Below are 17,601 nucleotides of genomic sequence, written 5' to 3'. Positions count from 1 at the left end.
GATCATGGCTGCATAGCTACTAGTGTGTTCCATAAGCCTAATCTTCAATCTTTCTTTATCCCTGCAACCTCGAATGACCCCTTTACTTACAAAATGTCCGCTTTCAGGGCTCTTATCCGCAGAGCTTTTACCCATTGCTCTAGCATTAACGACGCGCTACGAGAAATCCAACGCATCAAGCGCATCGCCACAGCCCACGGTTTCAGCAGTAAGTTTATCGATAGGCTTGCGCAAAAAACTCATAGATGCTTAACAACCGGAGATGCCACTTCTAAACCTCTAAAGCAACAAGGTAAGCGCATTACCGTCGATTTTGACCCTAGAATGAGCCAGGCCTATAACTTCATAGCAAAAAAGGTCAACGCTACTCTCGCATACAGACGCAACCCTACGATTTATAAACTTCTAGCTAACACCAAGGACAAATGCAGCGAAGCCAGGAGACCAGGAGTCTACACCGTCCCATTGGAGGACGGCAGATCTAACCCGTGCAAGAAGCTAACATACATTGGCTCAACCAATAGATCGCTTAAAAGGAGGATAACTGAGCACAAGTACGACGCATACAACAAAAAATTCACTTCCACCCTTGCCCAGTTTGCAAGCGAACCTGGTATAACGACCAAATGGGAAGAGGCGAGGATTACTATTCCTATGCACGACCACACCAAGCTTAGAACAGTCGAAACAATTGAAATATTTAAGCAATCCCTCAAAGACGGTTGTATCAACAGCAGAGATGCGGACTCGCTCTCCTCCGCTTGGAAATCATTCTTCGACAACCCCTTGAAATAAATAGACCATCCCACCCTCACCACGTGCAACCGTTAGCGCTTTTACTTGTCGCGTTTATTTCCAATTCTACCTTCTAATCGTAACACCCTTTCCATCCACGGTCGTTCGCACGCCTCTTCTTACTGTAGCGTTGAGTATTTACGGCCTCATCTATGACGTCACTCCCCACTAACCCCCTGTTGTGATTGTGCATCTCCTGTACGTAGCACGCTTACTCTAAAATCTTTTTCCCCAACTTTAGCAAGTATCCTATCTGCACACCTCCCTTCTTTACCAAAAGTATGTATTTTTCGCCCTCAGTATCGTATACCTATCATCGACGATGACGTCACTGGTAAGACGATACCTGGGTAAACATTGGCAGCATTTAAACTTCTTCTAGCCGACGCTCTACAGTGTACCCGAGGAAGGCCTATTAAGAAGGCCGAAAACGTTTGTACTCCAGTTAATAAGGCTAGAAATTAGTGAGAAAGGTTTTGTGCTGATAATCTTAAAAATATCAAAAAATATAACTTTCTAAACTTTACTTGTCTAATTATGTAACAATATTTCTGCTATACTAACACTCAGAATGAGGTTCCATAGATGTTAAAAGTTTAAAGATCACTAGCCTCCAGCAACAGGCTAATATGCAAAATTTGTAATGAAAGTAAGATTTTATTTTTTTATAGAATCATTGAGAATCATTTCTATGTTCAAATATTATCTGATCAAATTTTAATATTTCAATGTATATGTAAAAGAAAAAAACAATTGCAACTTATGCAATAGTTTTTAACTAACAATAACTAATAAATTTCTAAAATTTTAGTATGAAATAATTCACAATGTGAAAAATATTTCAAAATTACATTCAAAATTAGTAAAGATGGAAAATAATTGTAGAATTACAGATAAAAACTGCTGTTCTTTGCAAAACCAACCAAACTAATAAATGTAGATGTTAACAATTTGTCATATTTAATTAGCCTATAATTGAAATATTGTCAATGGATCAAAAAACATATCTGAAATACCAGTAAGAAAGTAATTATTTTATAGTTTGCTACTTACCATTTACAACTTCGTAGTTCTCTTCAGGCTGTAAAAAAATTTTTTTATAAGAAAAACAATTTAATAAAATGAAAATTTATTTTGAATATTAAATTATTATTATATATTTCATAACAGGAAACTAAAAGTTCCTATAATATTTATGTTGTAATATTAACTTAAATTATATATATAATTTTATATGACAAAAGATGTAAACAAGTTATTTCTGGTGGCTTTTCCATTTTTACAAAAGTTTTCTTCTTTCTTATTATTTATGTGTATGTAATTATATATTGTAATTAATATAACATTTAACCAATTTAAAATTATTAAATATAAAAAGTAAATCATGTGTATAGGTTCATTTATAAACAAAAATTTGGATTCTTTCTACTTAAAATAATTCAGGACTAATACTAATTCAATCAGGACTAAACACTTATTATGTGCAATATTTCTGTAAAAATAAAAAGATAAACGTGAAAATGGATAAACAATTTTTATTTTATGACAAAGCAGTCAACTGAGGCATTTTATACAGTATATGTTATTCAGATGTGACTATGCAATCATGAGAAATTGAACAATGTAGGCATTCAGTACTGAGCAAATCACTTTCAATTTTAACTATTCAATTCAATGTAGATTTTAATTTTAAGAATATATTTTAATATTTTTATATAAAACAACCTGTTGGTACTTTTGTAATATTACATAATTTGACAAATTTATAGTCTCAGTCCATCAATTTTTTGAGGTGTTTGGTTCCAAAGCCTTCCTGGATTAAGGTTGTAACAACTCAACAGTATGTTTGAGTTATTATTTGGTCTTAGGTTGGTTTAATTGACCTTGTGATGTATTAACTAAATTGGCACACAGTTGAGCTTATTAATACATTAATATCACTGATTACAAGCTTCCCACATCTCTAAATTACTAGACTGCTATAAAATTAATTTAAGAATGCATTAAACATGAATAGATATCTATGCTTGATACCATTCTCATATTATTTTCAAAAGCCATAAAGTTAATGTAAACGAGCAGAAAATCATCAGAGTAAACAGATCAGTAGGTAGTACAGAAAATATGCTACACACAATACTAGTTTTGAGTAATTGTCAGATTTGTGTAAAATTTTACCAAACACAACTTTCAAAATAAAGAGTAAAATTTTTCTATTCCTTTTACTCTCAACTAGAAAACAACAATACCTACAACTGTACAAAAATAAAATTTAATTTCAAGCAACCTCAGATATTTTATAATTTATATACTATGAAAACAAATATATATATATATTTTTTAATCTTCAAATTGTGACATAATTTATGAATAATTATGAAATTTATTTTAATAATAATTAAAAGGAGACATTTTTAAAAAACTCTTAAAAAAGAAAACAAGTACTTACTGGTTCAACAATTTCATATGTTTCTGAAATAGATTAATAAATAATTACTTTTTGCTTTTATCAAAATTTTCATTAATTTTATCTATACAATAAACATATTTAAAAATTACATATTTTATGCAAACAATTAATTAAATTATACTTTATTCAATTAAGATTATATTAATTAAAACTACATTATGCTTTTATCATATTTTATTTAAAATTTAAGTTGATATCAAGTTTATCAAAGTAACATTATATTTAAATGTGTAGTTTTGAATAAATCAATTGTGTATCTCTATATTTTATATAATTAAAAACTTTACCTTGAATTGTTTCTTCTTTTTTTGTAATCGATGTTATCGATGCATTTGATGATTTTCGTAAAACAGCATTACTCGAGTCTGCTGAAGGAAGAGGTGGTGGTGATGCTGCTGAAGTTTGAACTAATAATATTGGATTTATTGGAATTTCATAATCTTCTTGAAGTGTATTTGGTGATAAAGGCTAAATATTTAAATTAAATAATTACTATTAAGTTAAATTAATATAACAACTATTATTAAAATTTTAATGTTATTATACAAGAAAATCAAATGGGCAACTTATGAAAAGCAATGCAAAAAACTTACTAATACTGAATTGGTAGCACCACTTATTGGACTTATTACATTTTCCAATTCTCAACTTTAGTGTAGGCTCATTATAGTTCAATAAATTAAGTATTGTAAAAGTAAAAATACTATATACCACAGAATAGAGAACTTTCATTACATATTGGAAAATTACATAAAAAGAAAAGTTACCAAAAATTAAGGTATCAGCTTATGTAAAAATATCTCAAATCATCTGTCAATATTTACAAACATTTTAAAAGGGGTTAGTTAAAAAAAACTATCTGACACAATCTGAGGAAAGACATATCCAGGCATGCTTAGAAGCAAATCCAACCAATAAGGTGTTTATCCGAAGAAATTGGATTATCCCACAATTCTGTACATATGGCTGTGTAAAAAATCCAAATTTTGGCCAAATCAAATAAGGGTTTTCCACAAAGTAAGGTTTCAAATGTTATTTCTCGAGTCTAAGTAAATTAACGTTCAATATTTAAATACTTCTTGTGATGCATAACTGGCTCACATCATGTAGTCTAACTTGTTAAGTTACAAACTCCTTTTGTTACTTCATATATGCTTTTGGGAATTCAATACTAAGTTAATTTTATAGCTTAATTTCTAGATTTACATATACAAATATAAGATGAATATACTCAACAAAAACTCAATAATATTTTAACTAAATCACCATGAAACTTAGAAATTGTGAATCATTAATCTGTTAAATTTTAGTGAATAAGTAGGTATGCTCAGTACTTGTTGCTTATTCAGTTAATAAAGAAAATGAAATTAAGATTATTGCAAAATCTGTTCTGATACAATAACCCCATTTAATGTATGGTAGATCATAAAACCAAAAACACAAACACTAAGATTTTAGGAGTTAGAAATTTGTTTGAATAAAATATTTTTCAAAACTTTTATTATCTCAGCTTCAGATCCCAAACAGCTGGGGATATGAAAATGGGTAACAACAAGCTAAAATTGTATTTGTGACTATAATTTATTACTTGATAATTTATTTTTATTATGAAGAATATTTCACAATTCTGGTTTATCAAAATTCTATGTAGTTTTGTAGAAATAATAAAAACTTGTGTACTTTCAATTATCTGCAATAGCAAAATAACCTTTCACAGAAGGTTAACACTAATATTTAAGTATATTTCATACAAGCAAAGTAACAACTAAGACAATTTTTGGACATATTGTCTATCTTAAATTTTCACCCTGAATTATTTCCTTATTTTTAATAAAAAAAACTCATCTAAAATGTTCTTATAAGGTAATGTTTCATAATACAGTTCAAAATTATAGGAAAATTTTGCACTAAGGATTTCATAAAACATTGTTTTGTCAATTATTTTAGTGACTTGAGTTATTAATTGGGCTGCAATTTGAAAAAATTATAGATCTATAAATTCCCACTGTTGTCCATCCGTCTTACCTTAATCTCGACAACGGAATTAGATAGATAAAAACCATCACCAGAAATGGAAAGATTAGGGGATGGAGACCTCAATTATGTTATTTCAATTAAGAAATTTTCCCCTGAAAGGACTTAGATGACCAGCACAATGCTATTGCTAATGGAAAAGTATGATATAAAATCATACTTTTCCATTAGCAAGACACTACTAATTTGAGATGGAGAGCACATATTTTAAATTAAAAAATTATTAAAAATATAATTAAAAATTGCAAAATGAATAATTATTTATTGTGACAATGCCACAAAAAATAATTACTCATTTCATATGGAATTCAATATTAATCTTAAAATTTTATGGTATATCGTAGAGAAATAACTGTACACACAAATTTAATAAACATTCATTGTTTTTCTATAATTTTAAAAGTAAACAGTTCATACAACTGGATGAAATTCAAACAAACACACTAACATCAAAAACCAGCAGCCAATTTTTACAAAATATCTTAATTGAGGTTCCTCCATCCTTTAATAGCATGGACAATACTTTATTTCATTCTGTTATGTGTACTGTTGCATCCAAAATATTTTTATTAAAAACTATGTTCTAATTACAATCTCAGTTTGAATTTACTAGGTTAAAACTGATGACTGTTTATGATGGTTTAAAATATTTATTTGTTTATTACAGTGTTTTGTCGCTGGATTTTTAGTGTTAGTGTATTTAATTTTAAAAGTAAAAGAAATTAAAATTCAGCTTTTTTCTGATTATATCACAGTAGCCTGATTATAACATACATTTTTAAAATGAAACATCTAAAACAAACTAAAAACATTGGAATTGTTAAACTGAATTATAACAATTTATTTTTATCTTTAAAATTTATTATAATTAATAACAAAGAACAGTTTAAATTATCATCATCTATACTCAAAAATATAGTTTAAAAAATATTTTGGTGGTTATTATTTGTCTTTATTTATACCCAATTTTATATTACTCCTGTGATCAAAAATTATTTAAATTCATTCAAAAAAATTTATTTTGTCTCCTTCAAAGTAATCTCCTCCCACTGCAATGCACCTATGTGAATGTTTTTCTCTGATCCTCAAAACATGTTTTAAATTCATTTTTGTGAAAACTTCAGGATTTGTAGCAATTTTGTTTTATATCATCAATCAATTCAAAACAGCAACCACAAAACAGAAATTTTAGTTGAGGAAACAGGAGAGAGTTACATGGTGCCATACTAGTGAATACAGAGTTTGCAGAACCATATTTGTTGAATTTCTGGCCAAAAATTCTTTAGCAAGAACATTGAGTAGGTGCATTATTGTGGTGCGAAATCCATCTGTTTTCTCACCATAAAATCAGATTGTTTTCTACAAATTGTTTCAAACAAACAATGCAAAATGCTCAAATTATATTCTTTGTTAATAGTTTGGTCAGCTGGAAGAAATTTGTGATGCACAATAAGAAGACAATAAAAGTCAACATGATGTTGATTTTTGGCCAATTTTCATGGAGTCTTTTTGGTCTAGTTCTTTCAAGCAGCATTCACTTGATTGTTGGGCTGTTTTGGTGTCAAAAGCATAGATCCTTGTTTTATCACCTGTAATGATGTTTTAAGAATGAATTACCTCAAAAAAGCATTTTCTCAGCAACTTGAACACACTGTTGTTTTTGGAAAAAATTAAACATTTTAAGGATGACTCGAGAAGTGACATGCTGCAAACTCAAATAATCTTTTAAAATTGCTTGATATAAGATCCAAATTATACTGGAACATATTCAATAATGTTCCTAATTGATTAAATGAGAATCACTGAGCACCATATAACTGACTTGAGTAACATGATGTTCATCAGTTCAAATAAATGGTCTACCAGGACATTATTCAGCTTTGACACAATTTCTGCTTTTCTCAAATATGTTCTACCACTCAAAAACTTATTTTTGATAGATTATTGTCACCAAAGGCTATTTGCAACACTTCTAATGCTTTTGTAGCAGCTAAAACAAAGTTTAATGCACATTCTTTATTCAATTACTCTTAACATTTTAAAAAATCACAAGCACAAAAATTCTTTACACACAAAACAAGCATTTATTTGCAAACAAAAACAAACAATAACATACAGATTGCTGCTAGATGATGATGATGAAAGTCATACCAAATGACAAAAAAGAATGACATTCTTCCACACACTCAGTTTAAATGAATCATTCCCAATACCTTTTGATCACAGTAGTATTTTTGTATATACATTAAAATTACATATAAACAAAAAAAAAGCATGTTCAATAGAATATTTATTAATGAAAATTTAGTAGCATCATTTTTTAAACACAGGAAAAAGAGATTATTAATTTAAATAAATATGATGTCAAATGCACATACTTGTGGTATTGGTGGAGGTGGTGGTTGACTGGGAGGTCTTTTTATTGGAAGAGATCTAGGAATGTTAACTCTTGGATAATTTTTTCTGTAATAAAATTAATATATATTTAGAAGTATATAGTATAATCAATTTCATTTAATTGTGAAATGTTAAAATGTTAAATTAAAAAATGATAGCATTGAAAAATGACACCATAAAAAAATGTTATGTAATGCATTTTCATTAAAAATTATAAATGGTAAAATGTATTTTTCATCATCTACCTTTGTTTTAAATAAATAAATTGTTTCTGAAAGCAAACTAAAGTGTTACATTTGCCATTCTACAATACTCTCCATAATAGCTAATAAGTAGTTTTATTAAACGTACATTCTATTTTATTAATTGCATATTTAATTTATTTAAAACTTATATCAAAGTCTCTAGTAAACATTTAAATCTAATTTACTTTTTAAAATTTTTTAAAATAAAGATAAACTCTTAAAATAAAGATAGAGTATAGTTTTAAGTCAATAAATGGATAAAATAAAATTACTTGAAATTTATTACAAAATTTTATTTATGAATAAATAACATTCAAAACACAATCTAAGTATTTATGTTTAAGGTGAGAGACAAAATTGTCTTACTGTATTTGAAATTTGTCAAATTTTAACTGATCAGAATATTAAAATATTTACAAAACTAATAATAAAATTCGAAGTACTTGAAATCAAATAAATAAAACTCAAAAATACTTGGAAGCTATGTAACAGTTATACTACATTAAAGCATCTCTTATAGTTTCAGTTAAATATACACCCATAACTGCCGTAAATGATCGGGTTAAATTTGGATATAATGAAATTCATTTCTAATTTATAATCGTTATATCCAAATTTAGCCCGATCATTTACAGCAGTTGTGGGTGTATATTTGCTTAATATCGGGTTTTGTTTGTTGTGTATATTTGTATAGTTTTAGTTATTTAGTTAAGAGTTTTAGCTTATTAATAATTATATTAATATAAATAATTTCAAGCTTATAATGCCACACTAAAAAGAACTATGAATATTAAAACACAACATTATACCAACCGTTTTTTGTTTTATTAAATACAGAAATAAAAATTGATATTTGTAATATAAAAATATATTTGAGGTTTCATTTTTGTATTGTTTTCAGCTAAATGTATATAAATAGATTATATTTATGATATTCATATTTTATTAACATTATTAAATTTTATTAAAATTATATGATATTAACATTAATAAAAGTTATATCAATAATAAAGAAAAAAACCCTACATTGCAAGTTTAGTTGATGGTGGTTTAGGCATACTGGGTTTATCCACTGGTTTCGGAGTAGGGGAAGAAGATACCTGAGATACATTACCTACATAAAAAGTAAGCAATGTTAGATCATAAATTTTAAATTAAAACATTTTCTGTAACAGTAATATAAAAACATTTTACTCTTAAACTTAACAATATAAAGCATATTTTATTAAATTACAATATATAAAATGTAAACTTGTCAAAGTTTACCATTCAAAATTCTGTGATCATCATATATAAAATAAAACAAGATTTCTTATAACAAGAAATCCTATTTTAATCTTATATTTTTTGATTCTTGTAAAGAACTTTGTTAAGAAATAAAACATTTGATTTTATAAAAAATACAATTTTATTTAGATTCTTAAATATTTTCTAATTTGAACGACTAGGTTTATAAATATAGTAGCATCTACACATTCTTTTAGAATCAAACTGAATAATCTTGAAATATTTAGTAGTTATTTTTCCTATTTATTACATTATAAAGTTTATTATGTGGATAAAACTGGATATATAGATAAGTTATACACAAATCATCAAGTAATCCAGCAAAAATTATCAACTATATAAGTTCAAAAATGTACAAATTTGTTCAACTATTATATCTATTAAAAAAAGGATAAGTGCAATTACTCAACTCTTTTTATATATTTTTACCAAAGATTTAGAACCAACTTTAAATCAAGACACAGAAAAAGATGTTAAAAATTAAGGATGCACCGATAAGCAAAATGGCCGATTACCGATTAATCGGCCATGCATTATCGGCTGATATCGATTAATCGGCCAATTAGTGTTAATAATTTATTGCATTAATAGTGTGAGATCCTGGAGTTAATTATACAGTTACTTATAATGTGGAAAAAACCCATTTTTCTCCACCCGGTATTTCCATCTCCCTCGGGTCAGGTAAACAAAAGACGATCGAATATCCTCGCAAAATCAACAATCTCTTCCTTTGTTTCTAAAATAAATCTCAACACTTAATTGTTGACGCATGGAAACTTCGACATCGTTTAAAAAGCTGAAGTGTCTCCGTGTTTAACAGAAACAAAATATATTTCTTTAACCGCTGATATTTGGACAGCAACTACAAACAATTCTCCTTTTTTAAGTGTAACAGCCCACTGGTTGAAGGATGATTTTCAGCAGGAAAGAGCTGTTTTGCAAATTGTTTCCTTTGAAGGTTCCCACACAGCTACACGAATCAGTGAACAGTTAAAAATTGTTCTTGAACAGTATAAGTTGACAAGTGATAAGATATTCTTAGTACTAAGAGATTCTGCAGCAAATCTGGTAGCTGGAATTAGGAATTGCAACTTAGAAGCATTATCATGCTTTATACATACGCTGCAGCTGACACTAAACGAATGCATATTTTCTAAACAAGATGTGAAAACTATAATCACAGTTAATAGAAATATTGTCACACATTTTAATCATTCTGCTGTAGCTGTAATCAAATTGGAAGATTTGCAAGAAAAGTTAGGTTTGCAGAAACACAAATTAATTCAAGATGTTCCTACTCGCTGGAATTCTACATACTACATGTTGGAACAGCAAAAGGCCCTTGTCACATATGCTATAGATAATAAAATTCCTACGTTGAGCCCATATCAGTGGTCTCTCGTTGAAAAAATTGTTCTACTTGTAAAACCATTCAAAGAAATTACTGTGGAAAGCCAGCAAACGAGAAGCCACTTCATCTTCAATAATTCCCACAATAGAGACTCTGAAATTATTCTTATCAAAAGCAAAGATCAGTAGTTCCTTTAGTGGCATTAATACCACAACGGAAGAACTAGAAAATCCAAATAAAAAAAAGATTTTCAGCATATATAGAAAACAAGTCTTTATGCTTGTCACTTTTATTAGATTCAAAATGAAATTTCAAAAAGAGAATATGGTAGAGGAAATCTCAATAAGAATTAAATTCTAAAGCTTCTACTTCTGGAGGTGATCAAGTTGGAGGTGAATTTCTAAGTTTTTCTGATTTATTTGATGAATTAGCTTCTGGTAAACGAAAGAATGAAGAATAACATGTTTTTAAAAAGAAAGAAAAAAACAAGACAAACAAACGTTTCGATCAAGAATTAGAAACATATTTATAGTTACCCCTTAAACAAAGACATACCGACCTATTTTTGTGGTGGAAAAGTTCAAAAGAATTTTTTCCTAATCTGAGCAAAATAGCTATGAAATATTTAAGTGCCCCAGCATCTTCCATTGAAAGTGAAAAAATTTTCAGCACTGGAGGTAACATTTACGAGCCGGCAAAAAATAGGTTATGCCCTGAAAATGGTGAAATTCTCATGTTTTTGCATTGCAATTTAAGGGTTTTACAGTTTGAATATTAAATTTTTATTTGTTTTATATGTTTAAAGTTTAAACTTTGTATTATACGTTATATTATACTTATAATATGTATCAATAAAAGGAATAATTTGAATTGTAGAATTTTTTAATATTCAGTTTGTCATGTAATAAATAATAAATATATAACAGAAATTTATTAGTTTTTATTACTAACATTGTACTGTACGTAACATTCTAACAAAAATACCAAAATGTAAAATTGGCCGATTATCGAAACCGATTAATCGGGAAAATGGCCGATACTGATTAATCGGCGAAGTGACCGATACGGCCAATTACCGATTACTTACCGATTAATCGGTGCATCCTTATTAAAAATACTTGTAGGAAATATCTGCTTAATGATTATCCTAGGATTACCCTTAAAAAATGGCAGGATGAATAATATGTATACATAAAAATAGATATGTAAATAATAAAAAATTGGATAAAGATAATTTTTATAAATTTCCATACATTAAAGGACTATTTGAAAAACAAAAAGAAACATTTAAATAAGTAGGATATCAACTAATACCCATATTAACCAACAAACTAAAATTTACAGGTAGAAAAAAGAATAAACAAAATAAAGAAGAAAAAAATGAATTCAATGGGTATAAATCTGTCACCAGAGTGTATGATTATAGATGTTGCAGAAACAAGAAATTGATTGTAATGGAAACAATTGTCATTTTATAACATATTTAAGTTTTTTAAAAAAATATTTTATTACTTTTTGTAGTTTATTGCTCTTCTTTAAGATATCTATTTGTTTATGGGATAAATTTAGTCCTGTGAATTTACTGATAAAGATCGAAAGATGAAAATGCATATATTAAGAAAAATAAAGAAAATAACAAATAGTAATGGTTTTAAAGTACTTTTTTAATACTTTAGCAAAATCCATGTTTTTTTTTATGAACTGATTTATGGATGAACATAGTGCTCTTAACAACCATGTTCTTGAATGTTGCAAAGGTTACTAATCTCATCCCATTATCATTGGTCTCAGCATGTCTGCCAATTGTGAGTTTGAAAACTGTCTTCTTTCCTATTTTTGCATTATGGCCCTCAATTACCATTGTATGTCATATTTCGGTATTCTATCAACAAGATCTTCTAGAGTACTGTAGAATGCATCCTTAATTTTATCTGTCTTATCTTCTGTTGGTGCATGGATATTAATTATGCTCAAGTTGTTAACTTAGTATTGCATATCATGGCTGAGGATAAGGGGAAGATCCCCTTACCCTCAACCATGATATGCAATCAGTAATGAACTTCACCTGCAGGATGCTAGAAATGTATTCATTCATGATGGAAAACCATGCACCATACTCATGTTTATTGTTTCCTCCATACAATACTGTGTACTGCCCAAATGTGAGACTACCCTTTTCTGTCTATCTCATTTCTTGAAATAGTGAAATATCTATGTTGCATTTCTGGAGTTCTTCAATTGTTTTTTTTAATACTCCTATAGTATACAGACTTTGTACATTCCATGTCTCAAGTCTTATTCCATGTTTCCATTTCCTTGTCATTGCAGCCATTTCATCGATCCTGTTTTTTGACTGTCTCAGTTTCATAACACCATTGTTTTCTGAGGTAGGATTGTTGGCCCTATGCTCAACCCCCTCCCAGGAGGACCAGCTAGTAAGGTAAGTTTACTCTAGAATGTTTAAGTATACTCAAAACAATGATTCTTTGTATCAGAACAAAACTAAATCTAATTTATATTAGTCATTATTGTACTATATTATAAATTTTTAAAATACTCAAAATATAAATTAAATTGGCAACCAAAATGACTAAAAATTAACTGGTTATAGCTGAGTTAATGAAATTATGTAATGATTAACTTTAACATTGGATTACGTAGTAACCCCAATAACATGATAAAGTTTAGATTATATGAAATTTAGAATTTCATTTTTAATTTATAAACATTAACATTTTAATGTAATTAAAATTATATATGAGGAAAATGTTCTTACTTAGAGATGTACTTGGAGATGAAGTGGTACCAATGTTCTGAAAGTGATCAGCATACTGTTCAGAATCAACAGATTTTTCTGAAATTAATACAATTTTAACTTACTCATCTTTATATTTTTCTTCAATTCTATAAACTAAATCTTATTCACAGATACTTTAATCATTTACGATTTAAAATAATTTAAGAATTAAATAATTCAAAAATTACTTTAATAAATCAAGGCAAAAATATTTTATTTGTTGTTTAAAAAATTAGATTTACTTTGCTTCTAATGTTATTGTTAAAAATGGATAAAGAAAAATATGTTTGATACCAGTTCAGGCACTTTTACAATAAAATAAAACAAAGTTTAAATGCCCTACATTTAAAATTTCCTACACATGTTAAATTTTTTTTTTACTTACCAGACACTGATGGATTACTATTAAAATTTTCATCACTTCCTGATGATTTCTATTGAATAAAAAAACATTCGTTTCAATAATTTCAATTGCATAAAGTTATTTCATTTAACTATAAAATTAATCATTTGAAGAAAGCATCATAATATCAGGAGTGATTTTTCTTAAACATATTTTGATTTCCTCATAGAACAAACTGATAAAACATTCCATATGATAATGATGATGATATTAAAAAACTATAAAGATTTCAATGCAAGATTATTTCTTATATTCTTAAACTCTAATACCTTATTTTTGGTCACATTTTGTTTTGTATTGTGAACTTGACTGACTGAAACAATTTTATATAAGTTGGAAAAAGAAAAAAAAAACATCCTTAGCAATTTCTGTACTATCAATACATACATTACTCATGAAGAAGAGAGAATTTTATTACTTCATAGAATACTACATAATGTTTACAACAGAAATACATTATTCAATTGAAACCAAATGATCTGCCAAATTATTTTGCAATTATGTAACTAAGTTAATTATTAGAAAGTAATAATTTGTCTAGAAATAGGTGATTATGCTGCCATCCTGTGTTAATTTTAATGATTACAATTAGTTTTTAATTTAGAATTTTGAAAGAAGAAAATTAGTCCAGACTGGAATTTAACCCACAACTCCTGCTTACTATGAAGATGCACTGCCAGTGATGCACCTGCATGGAAGATTGGGCAGAGATCAAAGTTGTGTAACTGTCATAACAAATTAATTTATAACCATTAACTTAGCCATATAATAACCCAATAATTTGGTGGATTGTTTGGTTTAAATTAACTATAAATCAGGTTTAAAAATGGTATAGATATGATTAAGCCTAAGAATAGTGTGTTTATAAGTTCATGTCAAAGTTCTGTCAAATATATTTTGTGATATTTTGTAAAAAACAAAATGTCTCTCAATGCTGTAATGTTGTATTTATTTTAGAGATATAAAATCAATTTGATATTATAAACATAACTTAGAAAACAACATTTAAAATTGCATGAATTTACTGTTTAAACACAGGTTTAGTTCTTACTTGGTAAAGCCTCATATGAGGTTAATCATGTCAAGGTTATTAAAATATTTATAAATTTTCCAATGTGTATATTTGCAAAGATTTGTTGTGCCTTTTTTTGTCTTCATTTTATTGCAAATGAACATTTTTAACGTTGGAATATAATTTATACTCTTTGGTATTCTGCTAAAGTTGGATATAAAACTGTTAGAAGTATGAACCAACAAATAATCAAATAAAATTAGTTTTTAATTGCAATTTTAAACAACATATGCATATATTTTTTCTCCATTTGAAATCAATTCTTGGGATTATAAACATCTTCACAGTCTAGTTTTATTTTTAGTAACATTAACAGATTCTATAGAATTTAAGAGTTCTGCAAGTACAATAAAAAACTTGGCTTTCTTCCAAAATCATATTTTTTTATCTGAGGACTGTTTTCTGAAACATACTTCCTACAAAACAATTTAATTTTTAAAATAGCATATTGTGTATGCACTTTTATATAATAATTTTACTTTGTCTGATTATGTATCTGTAGTTTATAACCTTCAACAAAAAATACTGTGTACAATAAAATTCAAAATAAAACAAAAATGCTTTTTTTTTTCTTTAAAATATGCAATATTTATTATTTTACAACAGTATTAAAATAAATTAATTAATAAGAAANGTCAATAAATGGATAAAATAAAATTACTTGAAATTTATTACAAAATTTTATTTATGAATAAATAACATTCAAAACACAATCTAAGTATTTATGTTTAAGGTGAGAGACAAAATTGTCTTACTGTATTTGAAATTTGTCAAATTTTAACTGATCAGAATATTAAAATATTTACAAAACTAATAATAAAATTCGAAGTACTTGAAATCAAATAAATAAAACTCAAAAATACTTGGAAGCTATGTAACAGTTATACTACATTAAAGCATCTCTTATAGTTTCAGTTAAATATACACCCATAACTGCCGTAAATGATCGGGTTAAATTTGGATATAATGAAATTCATTTCTAATTTATAATCGTTATATCCAAATTTAGCCCGATCATTTACAGCAGTTGTGGGTGTATATTTGCTTAATATCGGGTTTTGTTTGTTGTGTATATTTGTATAGTTTTAGTTATTTAGTTAAGAGTTTTAGCTTATTAATAATTATATTAATATAAATAATTTCAAGCTTATAATGCCACACTAAAAAGAACTATGAATATTAAAACACAACATTATACCAACCGTTTTTTGTTTTATTAAATACAGAAATAAAAATTGATATTTGTAATATAAAAATATATTTGAGGTTTCATTTTTGTATTGTTTTCAGCTAAATGTATATAAATAGATTATATTTATGATATTCATATTTTATTAACATTATTAAATTTTATTAAAATTATATGATATTAACATTAATAAAAGTTATATCAATAATAAAGAAAAAAACCCTACATTGCAAGTTTAGTTGATGGTGGTTTAGGCATACTGGGTTTATCCACTGGTTTCGGAGTAGGGGAAGAAGATACCTGAGATACATTACCTACATAAAAAGTAAGCAATGTTAGATCATAAATTTTAAATTAAAACATTTTCTGTAACAGTAATATAAAAACATTTTACTTTTAAACTTAACAATATAAAGCATATTTTATTAAATTACAATATATAAAATGTAAACTTGTCAAAGTTTACCATTCAAAATTCTGTGATCATCATATATAAAATAAAACAAGATTTCTTATAACAAGAAATCCTATTTTAATCTTATATTTTTTGATTCTTGTAAAGAACTTTGTTAAGAAATAAAACATTTGATTTTATAAAAAATACAATTTTATTTAGATTCTTAAATATTTTCTAATTTGAACGACTAGGTTTATAAATATAGTAGCATCTACACATTCTTTTAGAATCAAACTGAATAATCTTGAAATATTTAGTAGTTATTTTTCCTATTTATTACATTATAAAGTTTATTATGTGGATAAAACTGGATATATAGATAAGTTATACACAAATCATCAAGTAATCCAGCAAAAATTATCAACTATATAAGTTCAAAAATGTACAAATTTGTTCAACTATTATATCTATTAAAAAAAGGATAAGTGCAATTACTCAACTCTTTTTATATATTTTTACCAAAGATTTAGAACCAACTTTAAATCAAGACACAGAAAAAGATGTTAAAAATTAAGGATGCACCGATAAGCAAAATGGCCGATTACCGATTAATCGGCCATGCATTATCGGCTGATATCGATTAATCGGCCGATTAGTGTTAATAATTTATTGCATTAATAGTGTGAGATCCTGGAGTTAATTATACAGTTACTTATAATGTGGAAAAAACCCATTTTTCTCCACCCGGTATTTCCATCTCCCTCGGGTCAGGTAAACAAAAGACTATCGAATATCCTCGCAAAATCAACAATTTCTTCCTTTGTTTCTAAAATAAATCTCAACACTTAATTGTTGACGCATGGAAACTTCGACATCGTTTAAAAAGCTGAAGTGTCTCCGTGTTTAACAGAAACAAAATATATTTCTTTAACCGCTGATATTTGGACAGCAACTACAAACAATTCTCCTTTTTTAAGTGTAACAACCCACTGGTTGAAGGATGATTTTCAGCAGGAAAGAGCTGTTTTGCAAATCGTTTCCTTTGAAGGTTCCCACACAGCTACACGAATCAGTGAACAGTTAAAAATTGTTCTTGAACAGTATAAGTTGACAAGTGATAAGATATTCTTAGTACTAAGAGATTCTGCAGCAAATCTGGTAGCT

At 27.4% G+C, this 17,601-nt stretch overlaps 2 protein-coding genes across 2 annotated transcripts in view; both read right to left on the bottom strand.

The window, feature by feature from the left end:
- Positions 1-13,832, bottom strand: part of LOC111622064 (SH2 domain-containing protein 6-like) — a 31,741-nt gene extending 17,909 nt beyond the window's left edge. Inside the window, exons 1-7 of the mRNA XM_023364382.1 lie at positions 13,762-13,832; positions 13,356-13,433; positions 8,968-9,055; positions 7,678-7,762; positions 3,553-3,733; positions 3,245-3,267; positions 1,849-1,876 (exon numbers count right to left, since the gene is read on the bottom strand). Of these exons, the coding sequence (XP_023220150.1) occupies positions 1,849-1,876; positions 3,245-3,267; positions 3,553-3,733; positions 7,678-7,762; positions 8,968-8,999 (349 nt within the window). The 5' untranslated portion in view covers positions 9,000-9,055; positions 13,356-13,433; positions 13,762-13,832. The remainder of the gene's footprint in view (positions 1-1,848; positions 1,877-3,244; positions 3,268-3,552; positions 3,734-7,677; positions 7,763-8,967; positions 9,056-13,355; positions 13,434-13,761) is intronic.
- Positions 13,833-16,262: 2,430 nt separating this feature from the next.
- Positions 16,263-17,601, bottom strand: part of LOC111622096 — a 67,480-nt gene continuing 66,141 nt past the window's right edge. The window contains exon 9 of the mRNA XM_023364414.1: positions 16,263-16,354. Within this exon, the coding sequence (XP_023220182.1) occupies positions 16,263-16,354 (92 nt within the window). The remainder of the gene's footprint in view (positions 16,355-17,601) is intronic.

This window comes from Centruroides sculpturatus, unplaced genomic scaffold (genome assembly GCF_000671375.1).
Source record: "Centruroides sculpturatus isolate CEXI.00-Female unplaced genomic scaffold, Cexi_2.0 scaffold11, whole genome shotgun sequence".
In the NCBI taxonomy this organism is placed as follows: domain Eukaryota; kingdom Metazoa; phylum Arthropoda; class Arachnida; order Scorpiones; family Buthidae; genus Centruroides; species Centruroides sculpturatus.
This window is presented reverse-complemented; position numbering and strand designations above follow the sequence as displayed.